At 30.9% G+C, this 16,248-nt stretch overlaps 2 protein-coding genes across 5 annotated transcripts; one reads left to right on the top strand and one right to left on the bottom strand.

The window, feature by feature from the left end:
- Positions 1–2,183: 2,183 nt before the first annotated feature.
- On the top strand, positions 2,184–6,033 carry LOC25493546 (transcription factor bHLH19). Its single transcript, XM_013602065.3, has 5 exons — positions 2,184–2,767; positions 3,415–3,644; positions 3,933–4,469; positions 5,143–5,490; positions 5,751–6,033. The coding sequence occupies exons 2-5, from the start codon at positions 3,582–3,584 to the stop codon at positions 5,829–5,831; spliced, it is 1,029 nt and encodes a 342-aa protein (XP_013457519.1). The 5' UTR covers positions 2,184–2,767; positions 3,415–3,581; the 3' UTR covers positions 5,832–6,033.
- Positions 6,034–10,437: 4,404 nt separating this feature from the next.
- On the bottom strand, positions 10,438–13,685 carry LOC25480725 (uncharacterized). Of its 4 annotated transcripts, none has more exons than XR_003008407.2 (3): positions 12,287–13,678; positions 11,073–11,497; positions 10,438–10,956 (listed from the first exon to the last, which is right to left on the bottom strand). XR_003008407.2 is itself a non-coding variant. In XM_024774410.2 (3 exons), the coding sequence occupies exons 1-2, from the start codon at positions 12,490–12,492 to the stop codon at positions 11,102–11,104; spliced, it is 639 nt and encodes a 212-aa protein (XP_024630178.1). In that variant the 5' UTR covers positions 12,493–13,685; the 3' UTR covers positions 10,438–10,956; positions 11,073–11,101. The 4 variants fall into 4 exon arrangements, 1 of the variants encoding a protein (XP_024630178.1); XR_003008409.2 differs by having other exon boundaries at positions 11,073–11,534; positions 12,303–12,486; XR_003008408.2 differs by having other exon boundaries at positions 12,303–12,486.
- Between the last annotated feature and the right edge of the window lie 2,563 nt (positions 13,686–16,248).

Here is a 16,248-nt window from a genome sequence, read left to right as displayed (position 1 = left end):
ACTTTTAAAGTCATGATTTCATGTCCATGATTTTCGGTAATTAGATATTCTTTTATTTCTTCAAATAAATGGAGGAAAGATTTTTTTTTTTTTTTTTTTGGTCTAGTAGCCTAGTGGCTAGAGCTCACACATTTAAATGTGAAGAAGTGGAGTGTCCGGGGTTCGAACCCCGGCCCCTGCATAAATTATGCAATATCCCTGCCAATTGAGCATAGGGGACAATGGAGGAAAGATTTACCATAGAGATAAACACGTTTTTAAACGGTTTTCAAAAGTTTAATAATAAAAATAATTTGATACTTTGCCTATGTTTGTCCTGATTGAGTAGTCCATTTCCAATCTTTGTACTCTCTTAATTGGACGAGTACTTTTAAGAAATGTTAATGAATGCTTTAATAATATCTTTTAACAATAAAAAGTTTTTTTTTTTAAAACACATGTTTAAACTATCTTTCACCTATTGTCTGAGTCAACCCTCACACTTAGTTTGGACATCTAGAGCGTCACTCAGGTGGTATGATACATTAAACCTGATAAAATGTGGCTAATCAGATCTTGAATATACCCTAATGCCATCTTAGTAAGGTGATGATTGAATTGTGTTAAGAGTTTCACATTTGATGAGAAATATCATGAACAAATGCTTTTAAGTGGTGGAAGACTTCACCTTACAAAGTAGATTTTGTAAGGTCGAATTAGGCCCAACCTAAATTCAAATTCGTTAAACTTCATGTTATTAAGTTTCCGTTATCGAGCCACGTGGGTCACACTCATGTCCAACTTTAGATGTGAGAGGTGTGTGTATTAAGATTTTCACATTGAATAAGATATGACATGCACATATGTTTACAAGTGGGAGAATTTTTCACTTTGTAATAATGAGTTAGGTCCAATCACAATTCTAGGAGTTCGTATCACAGATTCTCCTACCACAGTGATGATGGTTAACATGACAATTATAATGATCAAACAATGATGTGTAATATAATTTGTTGATGTTGAATTATCGTCAACCACAAAATTACTAAGTTTAAAAATCTATTTTTGTGATTTTAAAATGAATATATCATCATTTTTAAGTTCAAAAATCTAAATAAGAGATTAAAATAGTGTTATTTTAATATGTAGAAATCTATCTCGTGAGTGACTGCAAATAAGGGAATCAAAGTTATAGTTACACCTTAAGTTTATTGTTTAATTTGTCAATAAAGTTATGTTTCTTTTAGGTGGAAAAGCTCTCTTTTAGGTGGAAAAGCTCTCTTTTAGGCGGAACGCTCTGAAAAGTTAAACAAAACTCCAAGATCGACTTGTTCAAAAAAAAAAAAAACTCCAAGATCGAAGAAGAGGAGAACGGTTGAACTATTTTTTTCCCCTTCTTCTAAGTAAAGTAAATACTATATTCAAACTTATCAATAAGGATACTTTAACCCAAATACAAAAATATATAAACACGGTCAAATCTATATCCAGCCTTTCCACCTTCATTTGATAAATAAAAAAATCGATGAAAGATATCACTCTCATTGTTGGCAACATCTCTATCCCACGTTTTAAACTTTTCAAAAGGCCATCGGAAACAGTCTGGTAAAATATTTTAAAATGAGTGTTCAGCAAGGTAGCAGTTCTTTTATATATTTTAATACACGTTGCATTAAAAAAATTAAATTATTTTGGAAATGTCTCTGTGTGTATATATATATATATATATATATATATATATATATATATATATATATATATATATATATATATATTTTTACAACCACCCCTCAAAAATAAAAATTACAAACTTTTTGCATGTTAGGTCATAGGAATCTGAAATTGCAGCTCTTTTGTCGTTCCATTTTATGTCATTTCCGTCTGCAACTTTAACCACTTCTATTAATAACCTTTGTTATGATAATTTTTGGCATAACTTTTTCTTACTCATGTTGTATTTTTACACTCTTTCTGTCATTTGAATTTTCATGTCAATATTAATATTTTATGTAAATTAGAGAGCCATAAATAATAAGAATCTTGAATTACAAAGTTAGAATATATTCCTTAAAAAAGTTAGAATATGTGTTTTTTATTTTATAGAGTTTTTTTTCAAACTTTGCATATATTACATGATCAATTTCAATAATTAACCCTTATTATTATTATTATTATTATTATTGATAATAACATTTGTTTTCCTTGATTTGAACAAATGAAACAACAATGTACAAATGGAGGAAGTATTATTATCACCTAATAATTAGAGAAGTGTAGGCAATTACTTGATGGTGTTATTGTGCAGGCTAATATTATTGACAGGTGGCAGTGGGATCCAGATATTCATGAAGGTTACACTGTCCGAGGTGCATATCAGATTCTGACAACTCAGGTCTCTTCCACAACTGAAGCAACAAGAGACCTTGTATGGCATAAGCAGGCTCCTCTCAAGGTGTTTATTGTAGCTTGACGTCTGCTGAAAGACAGGTTACCGACCAGAATGAATCTCCTTCGACGAGGCATTCTTCAGGCCGAGGGGGTTAGGTGTGTGGCAGGGTGCAGCTTTGAGGAGTCAGCATCCCATATGTTTCTTCATTGCGAAGTGTCCGGGTCGTTATGGCAATACACCAGGACTTGGATTGGCGTGTCTGGTGTAGATCCTCTCAATATTAGTGATCATTTCCTTCAATTTATGCATTATAAAGGTCATTCAAAGTCTCGACGCTCTTTTCTCCAATTACTTTGGCTTCTGTGTGTTTGGTTGATCTGGAGAGAACGTAATAACAAGGTATTCAACAACATAGAAACTCCTATTTTACAGTTATTAGATCAAGTTAAATTTCATTCTATATGGTGGCTTAAAGTTAATAATGCCACGTTTGTGCACGGTTCTCAGAGATGGTGGTCGGACCCCTTATTGTGTTTGGGTCTTGACTGACATTATTATCTTGTAAATACTTTGTAAGACGGGTTGTCTTTTGGGGTGGCTCCGTAGTACAACTTGTACTAGAGAGTTTCATCGCCATTGTTAATATATCACATTTTGATTTCTTAAAAATAAAAAAAAAAAAATATTCTCTACAATCATTCAAGGGGTCTTTTTGACTTCAAAATAGTGAGATGGATTCTTTAACATGACATCACATGATATATATTCCACATTCCCAGCTCGAGGGAGACATATGTAAGAGTATAGATCTTGATAGATCGATACCATTGTATTTTGCTTTGTATTTTTTTGACTGGTTGTATATATTAACATACCTTTTTTAATGATAAAATTTATAAATTAATTAACTTTGTTCCCATCCAAAGCATTATTACTCCATAAAACACGCAATTTATTATGAAACCAAGATTTTCCCCACGTGCTTTATTTTAATTTATTAATTAACAAATCTTGGTTTTATGTTCTATGGGGGACTGTGTACCTAGTGGCCGTTGAGGAATTGAAAAACCTATCACTATATTATAGAGCAAGCATAGGAGTGAAGTTCTGAAGTACATAAGCTAAGACTGAAGTCTCACTCTTCCTTGTTTTAAGTAGCTACACTACACTTCAGTACACAAGTGTTACTATTTTCAGTTAAACCTTGTGACTCATGGAGCAAATCAACAACACACCAATGAACATATCAGCAGACAGCAGCTTGTTATCTGATTTGGTGAGAAATTCATACTTCCTGTCTCTCAAGTTTTTTTTTTTTTTTGTCTTAACCCATTTGTCTTATAAAGAAATTGGGTAATCTGTAGTTCAGTCGGACTGTAAAAAAAGTTTAACTAGTTGTTTCAGTCAAATTTGAACTTGGATCCTCTTGTTTGCCTGTGTCTGGTTTTCTGTTTGCAACACATAAAATCACGTTTGTACGCTACCCGTTTTGGCATTAACTAAAGTTCATTAACCACTAAAGTTGGTTCACAAATGATTTAATAATTCTTTAATCAACTTGCAGGAAAAGGTGGGTGAATACATATTTGATGAGGAATGCTACTTGAACTTGCTTGATGCTGATGTGGTAGAAGAGTTTCTCTCACGTGACATGGCTAGTGTCATTGCCTTTGAGGAACAAAGAGAGACCCTGCAACAATGCTTGACTACAGAATGCATTTCCACTACTCTGAGCGAAACATTCAATGGTGAAACAAGTTTTGAGTCTTTTGACTTTGATTTTGAGAATCCAACCAAGAAGCTGAAATTTTTTGATCGAAGTGACAACATAACCAAAAACTTTTCACAGCAACTTTCTGCATCTCCATCCACCTTTCAGTCGTCTCAGATTCCGTCTTTGCCCAATTTGGGAAACACACATTTTTCAGCCCTCCAAACCTCAAAAGAGTCTTCAAAAAATCAAAACGTGGAAACTAAAACATCACAATCTAAGAGGTCTTCGGCTCATGTAAAAGATCACATTATGGTCGAGAGAAAACGAAGAGAGAAACTCGGTCAAGCCTTCATTGCTCTTGCAACACTCATTCCTGACCTAAAGAAGGTAAGAAGTAAATGTTAGTAGATAACTCTAGATCTAGTTTCAAAACAAGTCACCTCGTTGATTGTTGCACACATGCTAATACACATATTTAACTTATATCTTTAACTATGTATTAGCAAAACTTCCTGAAATTAACTCTCTTTTTTGAAAATATTTGTCGAAACTTATAAAACTTATATGCTACAATTTGTTTTTATATAATAGTAAAAGAATATGATCAAAGTATCTTATTGTTATATGCTACCATTTGTTGAATAATAACAACGACTCGTACTTTAGATTGAAGACATACCAGTTGTCGAATATATGTTAATGTAGTTAAATTTGATCACTTTAATTTTCTTAAATTATGCAAAAAAAAAAATTGTCGTGTCACTTTTTTGTAATGTGATATACAAATGTATGGTATAAGATAAATGTTAATTCATCAAAACCTATGAAACATACATTCCTCGGATTAAGTGTGTTTCGGTGTCGGACACGTGTCGTGTCCAACACCGACATAACACTTGTAATTACACTGAATTATGTGATTTTTCAAATTATTAGTTGTATCGGCGTGTCAGTGTCAGTGTCGTGTCCGTGTTCGTATTTGTGATTCATAGATCAAAACATTACTAGCTGCTTGGTTAGTCTCACTAATTACTAATCACGTGTAAAATATGTTAATTAGAAGGACAAGGCTTCAGTATTAGCAGATACAATTAAACATATCAAAGAGCTTAAAGAGCGTTTGGCAATTTTAGAAGAAGTAGGGAAGAACACAAAGGAAGATCAATCGATGATGGTTTGTAACAAACCAGACCATTGTTGTGAAACTGAAAGTGTTGGTGATGGCACTGCTATCAAGGTAGCAGCAAAAGTGTCCGGGAAAAAGATGTTGATTCGGATCCATTGCCAAAAACATGATGGACTTCTTGTTAAAGTAATCACAGAGATACAAAGTTTTCAACTATTAGTTGTCAATAACCGTATTTTAGCTTTTGGAGATTCTTTCCACGACATTACAGTCATTGCTGAGGTAAAGGATATTCTCTTTAATAAAACACTCAGATTTTTTTCTTCATTAAGTTCTTTCTGCATCATCCTTTACTAATAAACTAAGTTGTGCCATTGAGACATAAATTAAGAAATTAAACATAGAAAAAATTTCTTAAAAATTGTGCATTTAAGATCATAAAAGTTTCGAAATTTATTTTTTAATTCTATTTTAAACTCCTTAACCTGTATCCTTAAGGTACAAATTAATATTTGATTGTTAATTATGTTATTATTGTACAGATTGGTGAAGGCTACAACTTGACCATAAAAGAACTCGTTCGTAATCTACGCATGGCAGCATTAAAGTTTATGTCATCGTAACATGAACAAGGCATGCATGAGTGTTATTGGGGTGTGTCTCTTGACATAATATGAGTCCCACACACACATTAGAGAGTGTAAATTCACATGAATATCTTTCAATAATCAAGTGTTTTGAAGAGAATTAATGTGTCTGAAGTGTAAGTGTTCGACGTATAGCATGAAGTTTATTTTTTAATTGTAGCTTAATTGGAAGCTTAAACTCTTTGTTAAGTTTGTTTATAATGAATTATGACCTATAAAGCCTGATATTTGATACGATACGAATATAACGTGGCACCAATGCATCAATACCGGAAAATTTAAACTTTAAGAAGCTGGAATACTTTAATAAAAAAATAAATTTAAATTACATATTAAAACCTAAAATATAAATTATGGACTAAAATTCAAAAACAAAAAATTAAGAAAATGACATTACAATTAACAGACGTGTCATCTCGTTAACCTTGTTTAGTAATGATCATTGACAAAATGACAAAATTGAGAAACATTTTACAACATCAATGAACATATTTATATGAGTCTTGTAAACGAGTGCCTCTGGGACACTCTTTAAGGATGCTAAAAGAAGAAATTATGTCATAAAAAAGTCAAATATTTCAATTCCCGATACATTGATTACATAAACTTTTTAAAAAACTTACTATTTAAAGACAGTTGTTAACATTTCCCTATTTATATAACCATAATCTCAAAGGTCAAAGGAGCAACGCTACGGTACACAACATAATTTAGCAACGGAATTGCACGACTATTCAAATCAAATTTTAATTAAATAAATTATAAAAAACTGAAGGGTTATGCTAGAAGTCACCCATGAAGGTGTCTTTTAGCAACTCACGCCTCAAGGTGTGATTTCCACTTTTTAGTTATAACTTTGCTAAAAAACACCTTCATAAAAATTAGTTGATGTCTTTTAACAAATGTTAATTGAGTAAATTACTAAAAAACATATTCATAAAAGGTGTCTTTTGGTAAAATCCAAAACTGAAATAGTGTGATAGTGGAATACACCGTCGTGTGTATTTGACGACAACATGTGTCGTGCTATTAAGTACTCGTCATCTCAAAGACTAAACTGAGAGTATAAATAATACCCCAATAAAATAATAACAAGATTATCAAAAGACCTAATTGTTGACTTGACTCAATTATTGAGATCGATGCCTTAACATCACATGATTCCTATTCCACATTTCCAAATCCAGGAGTATAAATTTCTTTGCATCTACCGCTTGCTATTATTAGTATTTAGGGTTAATAGGTCATTATCCTCTGTAATATAGGGTACTTTTGGTTTTGTCCTCTGTAATTTTTTTTTTTTAAATTCCGTCCTTGTAAAATGAAGATTCTTCACGATTGCCCCCTAAGCCCAATGACTCAGCATATATTAACTCATATATCGTTTTCCGTCATATCAATTGTTATTTCAATTCATTTGATAACCTTATTAGTCAATCAAATTGTAGGATTATATGATTTGTCCAAAAAAGCCATGATAATAACTTTTTTCTGTGTAACGGGATTGTTAATTACTCGTTGGTTTTTTTCCGGCCATTTACCATTTAGTGATTTATATGAATCACTAATCTTTCTTTCATGGGGTTTTTCCATTTTTCATATGGTTCCGTGTTTTAAAAAGGAGAAAAACCTTTTAAGTACAATAATCGCACCAAGTGTTATTTTTACCCAAGGCTTTGCGACTTCGGGTCTTTTAACCAAAATGCATCAATCTGTAATATTAGAATCTTTGATGTGGCACCTACATGGTTTTTTTTTTTTTTTTTTGCTTGCCACACGTAAAAAATAGTTTACACGTCATTTTTATTTAAAAAATTTAAATATAAAATAAAATTTAAAAAAACGAAAATCATTTTTTAAAAAATCTGAAAATTAATTTTCAAAAATCTGAAAAAATTCAAACTATTTTTTTAGATCGAAAAAAAAAATTAGAATTTTTTTCCAAAATTTAAAAAAAATTTAGATTTTTTTCCGAAATAGAGAATTGTGTTATCTTTTTTGAAATAAAAAGGTTTTTTTAAATTTTTTCTACAAAGAATGAAAATTCTGGAAAATATTTTAATTTTTAAAAATCTAGATATAAATTTTTTTAAATTCCAACTATATAATCAGAAAAAAATTTGATTTTATTTATATTTTTAAAATCTTAACTTCAGATTTTTTTCGAAAATTTTTAATTTAGAAAAAATTCAAATTTGTTTTTGAAATTTTTTATAAAATCTTGAAATATTGTCTTAACTTGTACAAATTTTAAAAATATGAGAATATTTTCCAGATTTTAAAAATTTAAATAAAATCAATTTTTTTTCGTCGGATTATATAGTTGGAATTTAAAAACATTTATATCCAGATTTTTAAAAATTAAAATATTTTCCAGAATTTTCATTCTTTGTAGAAAAAATAAAAAATTATTTCGAAAAAAATCTGCATGTTTTTTCATTTCGAAAATGGTAAGACAATTTTCTATTTCGGAAAAAAATCAAAATGTTTTTTAATTTTTGGAAAAAAATATCTATTTTTTTTTCGATTTAAAAAAAATAGTTTGAATTTTTTCAGATTTTTTAAAATTTGAAAAATTAATTTTCATATTTTTTAAAAAATGATTTTCGATTTTTTAAATTTTATATTATATTTTAATTTTTTTAAATAAAAACGACGTGTAAACTAGTTTTTACGCGTGGCAAGCAAAAAAAATGAAAAATAAAATGAAAAAGCCATGTAGGTGCCACATCATAGATTTTGTTGAGTCAATGGGCTTAGGGGGCAATCTCGAAGAATCTTCATTTTACAAGGACGGAATTTAATTTTTTTTTTTTTTTACAGGGGACAAAACAAAAAGTGTCATATATTACAGGGGATAAAGACCTATTAACCCTAGTATTTATTATCGTACCGAGGTTTTTAGGGAAATGACCTCTAGAAATTTATTCAAAATTCCATCGAAAGGTGTGTGGTATAATAAGATAAAGATCTGTTACTGGATGAGTAAGATTTGAATTCAGATTCTCTCCATGGATCCTTTTTTAATTGGAACTGATTGGAGAAGAACTAGCGGTTAACCAATTAGAGCTAACAACAATGAGGCATATACATGTAATACTTTTCAACATTAATTTAACACTTTTCTAAAATAAATAAAAAATCATTTAACACTTCATTTTAATTCTATATCTCTCTTTTTATTATTTTCTGATTTAAAATGAATGTTGTTTAAAAATTTTATATATAATTTAAGAAATGTAATAATGATGTAAAAAAGACATGACAATTTTATCAGACTAACCTTATTTACTACTATTAGGTTAGTATTTGGAAGTAATAAACACTCAATTAATTAGACAGTACAATTGGAAGTAAAATAATAATTCTACATCAAGGTTGTTCCTAATATTTTATGGGTCTTAGACCAAGGTTGAGAAAAGGACCTCTTACATGATACATTGTACTCTCTTCGGTCCTATTTACAAGAGAAAGTTAACTTTTTAGATACATTGAATAATGTACGTATTAGTCAAGAACCTAAACCAAATACATAAATTATTTAATGTATCTAAAAAGCAAATTGTTTATTGTAAATAGGACAGGAGAAAGTAATGTATTTTTTTTGATAAACGATGAATGTGATATGCATTAATTACGGCGGTTGAGATTCCAATATGTTAGCTCCAAGCCATTGTAAGCTACACTAGATTGATGACCCGTGTACCGCACAGGTCTTTTAGAATTAAAGACTATTAAAAAAACATACTAAGTTATATTTTCTTCTTTTTGAAAAAATTATCTAGACACTCAAATTCTACCCAATACCTTGAAATATAAAGAGAGGGAGAGTGTGATGCAGTAGATGTCTTATGTGATAGAAAAAGATTGATAAAGAGAAAATAGAATGATGAATTGGTGTGAGAAAATAACTGATGTCTAAATTTCATTGTTGTATATTTTTTTTACAATAATATATTTTCAAGATACAAATGATTTTTTTTATTTTCTGAAGAATCAAGATACAAATGATATATTTCATTTTTATTAACTTGCTACTTCGATCCCGACCAAGCATGTAAGACATTAATATACATTTGGACTTTAAAGTGTATTTTATTCTTCAAGCATTCGTATTTGGTATTTAAAGTGTCCATCTAATTAATCATCATATTTGCATTTCTTTTTCGTATTATATGCTATTAACTTCGGATAAAAAATGAGAAAAAACGGTAATCTCAACATTTTGAAGTCTTTTTTTATTGTTCCTGGTTATCAATTTTCTGAAACTGTTTATATAAAACTAAGTCTGTAAGATTTTAAGCACTTGTTTTTCATATTATTTAGTATGTTGAATTGGATAGTAACTCGCTTTCAGTTCATTATTGGTCATCAGTTGATTCTTATCATGCTAACTAAGAAGAATATGATCTATATTTTGTATCAGCTTCTCACGTTGTTATGTATTTTGAGTCCAAAGTTGCTAAGATCAAAACACATGTTAACTGCTCATCAATTGTAAGCAGATTTCTAGTGTATAATGAGCAGATTTCTAAGCAGAGGGTTGTTTAAAAGGAAATTAAGTCTAGCAGAACAAAAATAGTAGTCAAAGCAAAACAACATTAAATTAGTGTTGATTAAACATGACAATAGCCCACAAAACCGAAATCCAGTCGCAAAAGATCAACACAGCATAACATAACAGCAACAGAACAACATCATCCAAAAAGTGCATCAAAAATGTGCATTACATGTCCCAAACTAAAAACAAAAAACCAAAACATCAAGATAACATTGAACAAAAGGAAATATATGAGCAGCTTTCCAAGTTAGGTGACAGTCCATATCCACTAATTCTTCCGGAAATACTGATCAGAGGAATCCTTGAACGAAGAACCAACATCAGAGGCGGAAGTATGAAAATGATCCTATTATTTGCATCCGTCACACCAAACTTAACCATTGATCCTTTAGTGAACTTACGTGCTTTGCAAATTTGTTTCCACTGCCCATAAATGATGTACGGAAGATCCTTGCCATTACTGAACTTCATGTTACATTTCCAGCTATACCGCAAGTAATCAACTATCGGCAGTTCGGTCGCTTCAGCAGACAAAACAGACTGACAAAATCCAAGCCAAACCAGCTCATGTTTACAACCAAGATATGGAAACATTAAGATAAGGAAAAAAGTTGCATTAACAAAAAGTATACAAACTTATTCAAAACATATCTCACCAAATTTCCAGAGTCCACATCAGAAGCTGTCAACTGTTTCTGAATGGTGTGGTAAAATTTCTTTGGAAGAACAAAAAAGCAAGAGCATTAGGAATGGTAGTGTTCCCTGCAGAGCTTGGGGACATGTGTTTCAAAAGAAATCTCTTCGGAGGACTGAACCTAGGATAGAGGAATTCCCTTTCTTTCCTAGTAACTCCACGAAAGAGAAATAGGTTGCGATTTGCATATATCACAGTCATCCATGAGCAAGCAGTGATGATATAAAAATCCTTCATTGTAGCCCATCCATCAGTGAAATAGACCTTACCATTCTTCTTCTCAATCATAACCTCGAATTCATTCCTGCTTGGATCACGAAGCATAACTAAGGGAGCCACTTCCATTCCATACTCCCTTGAGAAGCAAGCGGGTAGCTTTGCCTTGCGCTGAAATAAATTAAGTCTGAATCTATAAGTAGATGGACTGAAAGTAACAAACAAATTCTAATATCAGTTGCAATAAAATTTGTCAAAGTAATAGATTTTCAGGTAGTTAACAAACACAAATACAAATATCAAGATAAAAAACACTAAACTTTTTAACATTTACATAGAACTATAAATGAATGTAAAAGACATGCAACACTACTAACATGAAATACGGTCTTTCATGCAATGATATCCTAACATGAAATAGTTTTTACAAAAATGCAACACCAAATACGGATCAGCAGCTGCAATATTTTAACTTATAATTCATAAACACTAATCTTTTAATTCTTTATAAATAAACACAGTCCCTATAACATTTAACTTCTGCACATAAGCATTTGCTGGCCAAGTTTTATAAGTCGCATAAGTAGGCAAGATATTAATCAATGAAGGACATCTAACAAGCAAATATAATAACATGAGTATCCAAATATTTAACATATGCAAGGCAAAATGACATCATCTATCTCTTTGGTGAAGTATGATACGGAAGGCAAAATACATAAATAAACAATCTGCTACTTACAATTCCGACATGTTAGTATGTTAAAAACTAATTTGTACACTTAGATGATTAGGTCGATGATTGAATTTTGTACACTTGCCATGAATAAAAGCAATTGAAAAAAAAAAAAGTATATATAGCTTACTTACAATCACAACCAAAAGAGAACCCTAGAAAAAAATTAACCAAATCTTACTAAAAACCCAAAAATCAAAAATGAAAAGCCTCTGAAATCTTACTGTAAACAACACGTACTGTGATGGGTTGAAGGGTCCCTCATTGTGTAAACCGCAGAACACCAGTCACCGAAAAAAATCTCATTTGGCGCTCCATTGAAACAAAACGAAGGCGGAGGAACTTGGATTCTGAAAGATCCCAAACAGAAGAAAGCTCCGTTTATAAACCTAGCTCCAACCGTAACCATAACTCTTCTCTCAGCATCCATCCGATCTAGTCAAAGTATTAGCCAAAATCTCTGCGGCGGCCGCAAGAACCTTATTAGCATGAAATTCAATACCACTCCGAACAATTTTGAAGTAAGAGAATTTAGGATCGGCGTAAGGAGGACAAAGGAAAGCGAAATCAGGCGTCGAAGAAGGAAGAACACGAGATCGATGAGTAATTGAAGGACAACGGATGCACATGAAGTGAAGATTAGGTATGGAAGGGTTCGTCGAAGAGTTCGAAACAAATAGGGAAAGAAGTGCCTTGTTGTTGTTTGAGAACGCAATTTGTGCAGAAACGAACATTTGATGGCTCTGTTGGTGATGGCGTGGAGGATGAGAGAGGTTATGGTGTGAGGAAATTTGAAGAACAGAAAGGCCGTGCTTAATAAAAGAGAGAAAGTTGAATTGAAAATCAAATTGCATAAATAATAGTAAGCCTAAAAATAAGGAAAGCCAAACAAAATCTGATTAAAAGCCATAAAGCCACAATTAAATGTTTTATGTATACCATGCATGGAAATTTGAAAATAACTTTGCATACAAACCATAAAGCCACAATTACCCAATTAACAATACAAACTCCACTAAGTTCCACCGAAATTCAAATTTTAAATAGGATGAGATGGGAAAAATTTAGGATTGCTCTCATTAGTAATTAATACATTAGAAATAGAGGGAAATTTTTAAGGTTAAGTGTTTGAAAACCTAATAACATTAAGGAGTAAGAGAAGAAGAGAAGATAATTTAAGTTCGTTTTCTTGCAATTAGGATGAATACACATGACTTTTCTCTCACCTCCATTTCTTTTAAGGAATCTCTCAACTCCATATTGTTAAAAATCCAACACATCATGAATTATTTAGACACTTAGAATTGCATATTATTAGTATGTATTTGAATTCAGGTCAAACGAGATCCATCATTTATACTAACATACATACGGTAGTCAATGAATTTTTATAATTTAATTATGAAATAAACTACAAAATAAAGATAAATAATGGAGATATAAAAGATGAGCACAAGATATAAAATAATGAGATGAGTTCCCGAGAGCCAAAATCCAGAAAATTCTATGCTTCAGCTTCAGGCATGGCTAAGCGACCATATTGGTGGCTAAGGCACAGTGCAGTAACATCATCCATTGTTCTGCGCGTTTCGGTCCTTAGGAGCTGTTTTCGGACATATTAGTGGCTAAGGCATATTGGTGATATTTTATTGTTGTTTTGATTAGGGATGTAAATGGATAAACATGGATGTGGATATATGTTAGATAAATATGAAATCCGTACCCTATTCATATCCACGCGGATATCCGTTTAGCGGGTAATCCATGTATTTCATGGTATTTGCGGGTTTATACAGATATCCATGTAGAGCTGTCAGCCGGCCTGTTTAGCCCGATTAATTACAGGGGCACGAGTATTATTGGAGTGCCATTAGTCAAAGATACGGTTCATTAATTCAAGGTCTTAATTAACCATAACGTAGATTCCCAGAAATGCTTAGTTTTTGTGTTAATAGCATGTGATGTGATAAGATATATGTTTATCCGTAAAAAAGGATTGATGTTAATTCTGTATGATATTATTGCTCTTGTGTTGTGCAGGGATTTGGTAGAAAAATATGTTCATCTGACACGGCTTAATTAATTAAGTGAAGCTTTAATAATTAAATAAGGATTAAGAGTTGAGATAGTGATGACATTGATAGCAATATTTGTAGAGCAATAATATCTAATCTAATTAAGAACAAATCTAACTACTTGTATGTAAACAAAATTCACAATAAAATGAAAGAACGAAATATCAGAACGTAGAGAAACAAACACACTATATTATTGTTTACCAAATTCAGTTTAGATTGACCTATATGAAATTGACTTTCAACAGTTTTTCAAAAATAGACCACAATATCTATGATGACATTTATTTCGAACTAATTAAACTTGTCCATATATAATAGTAGATCGGATTGGTTTGGTTTTACAGTCCTACTAAATATCATGATACTCCTCCAACAACTTATCACAATTCCGACGAGAGATAAACATATATTAATCTATCAATTAATTACAAACATTTTTTTTCAAAAAAACAAAAAAAAAAATTAATTATAAATATTTGTCATAAAATATAAAAATAAATAACGAGATATTGTTTTTTTTAGGGAAAATAACGAGATATTGTTAAGAAATGAATAATTATATACATTTGATCTTTTATTTATTAAAGTTATCCCGAAAGTTAACTGTTGCCCTAATTTTAACCTAAATTCTATGCTTACTTTTACTGTATTAGCCGTGTTTAATTAAACCTATTTAATTTAGTTAATTTAATCAAAATCTGATTTTCAAACGGAGAGATCTTTTATCTCTTATTTATTAAAGTTAACCCGGACGTTAACTGTAGTCCTAATTTTAACCTAAATTCTATGCTTACTTTTAATGTATTACCCCTGTTTAATTAAACCTATTTAATTTAATTACTTTTAATCAAAATCTTATTTTTAAACGGAGAGATCTCTTATATCTTATTTATTAAAGTTAACCCGGATGCTAACTGTTTCATCCTATAATCGTTGCTCCTATTTTCAACTCATCGTTGCTACTTTGTTTTTACTAAACGGAGTCCATCCTATAACAGTTTCCTCCTATTTTGTTTCCCTGCTCCTATTTTGTTTGCAAGATAAACAATAACAAATATATACTACTAAATCTTGAGGTGTGGCGGTACTTGAAATTTTTAGAAATTGGAACTTTAGAATATAATTGTTCTTGAATGTATGATTTATGGTATCTCTATCACCCCTAATTTTCCAAACGTTGTTGGCTTCTATTTGGAAATAGGAATAAAATTTAATAGACTAATCAATTCAATATGCTATATTTATTATTATAAAAAAAAAAAAATATGAGTGGATGGTAAGAAAAAAGAGAACATGAGTGGACCTTTAATTAAAATAAAATAAAATTTAGTATAAGTGAACCAAGTGGATATGAAAGCATGGGTGACGAACGGTTAATAGGCACATGAGTCCTATAGGGATCCTATATATTTCATGGATGGCGGCTGCCCCTTTTCATTAGTACCCAGCTCCGTCCCTGTACTTAACCTATAATATTATCTTACGGTATCAAGGACGATGTCATGGAAAATTATGTTATGGTACAGTACCAACGCCTATATGCTTCTTAATATTATGAAATACTATATGACAATCATGACATTCATCTAAACTATTTTGTTACCTATTACCGTCAAATATTACCTTCCATATAACCGTATGTTAGCATGGGTCGATGCTCTATAAGTGTTAAATGAAGTACTCTGAAAGGTCAATGACACAAACAAGTATTTGTGCTTCAAAAACACCCCTCTATTATTATCATCATCTAAATTTTTTATTAAAATATTGACAAAAGATTAAATATTTTTAAGATCCCGTTAAAAAATGTTTGTGGCTGCTAATGCTATTATGCACGTTTAGGTCACAACTCACATGACTTAACTCAATTAATGAGATCGATGCCTTAACATCACATGACTCATTCCATATTTCCATATTTTTTGTTTGCTGCTGCTAATGCTATTAAGCATTTTTTAAGGTGATTAGCGTCATTAGAGACAAAAACACTAATATATCTTTCTTTTCGTTTTCATTGGTAATAAATGATAAAAAATAATTAAGTAATGATAAAATCAGAAGAAAAAATGTTACACCAAAATAAAAATAAAGTTTTTGTAGGATTAGTT

The sequence above is a fragment of the Medicago truncatula genome, chromosome 4, assembly GCF_003473485.1.
Source record: "Medicago truncatula cultivar Jemalong A17 chromosome 4, MtrunA17r5.0-ANR, whole genome shotgun sequence".
NCBI lineage: Eukaryota > Viridiplantae > Streptophyta > Magnoliopsida > Fabales > Fabaceae > Medicago > Medicago truncatula.
This window is presented reverse-complemented; position numbering and strand designations above follow the sequence as displayed.

Excerpts from the sequence above, each read along its gene's own strand:
- LOC25493546 (XM_013602065.3), top strand. The coding sequence starts at position 3,582 with ATGGAGCAAATCAACAACACACCAATGAACATATCAGCAGACAGCAGC. Across the intron at positions 3,645-3,932 it reads GCAGCTTGTTATCTGATTTG|GAAAAGGTGGGTGAATACAT; the intron begins GTGAGAAATTCA and ends ATCAACTTGCAG. Across the intron at positions 5,491-5,750 it reads ACATTACAGTCATTGCTGAG|ATTGGTGAAGGCTACAACTT; the intron begins GTAAAGGATATT and ends ATTATTGTACAG.
- LOC25480725 (XM_024774410.2), bottom strand. The coding sequence starts at position 12,492 with ATGGATGCTGAGAGAAGAGTTATGGTTACGGTTGGAGCTAGGTTTATA. Across the intron at positions 11,535-12,286 it reads CACAGTACGTGTTGTTTACA|TCCATCTACTTATAGATTCA; the intron begins GTAAGATTTCAG and ends TGTTACTTTCAG.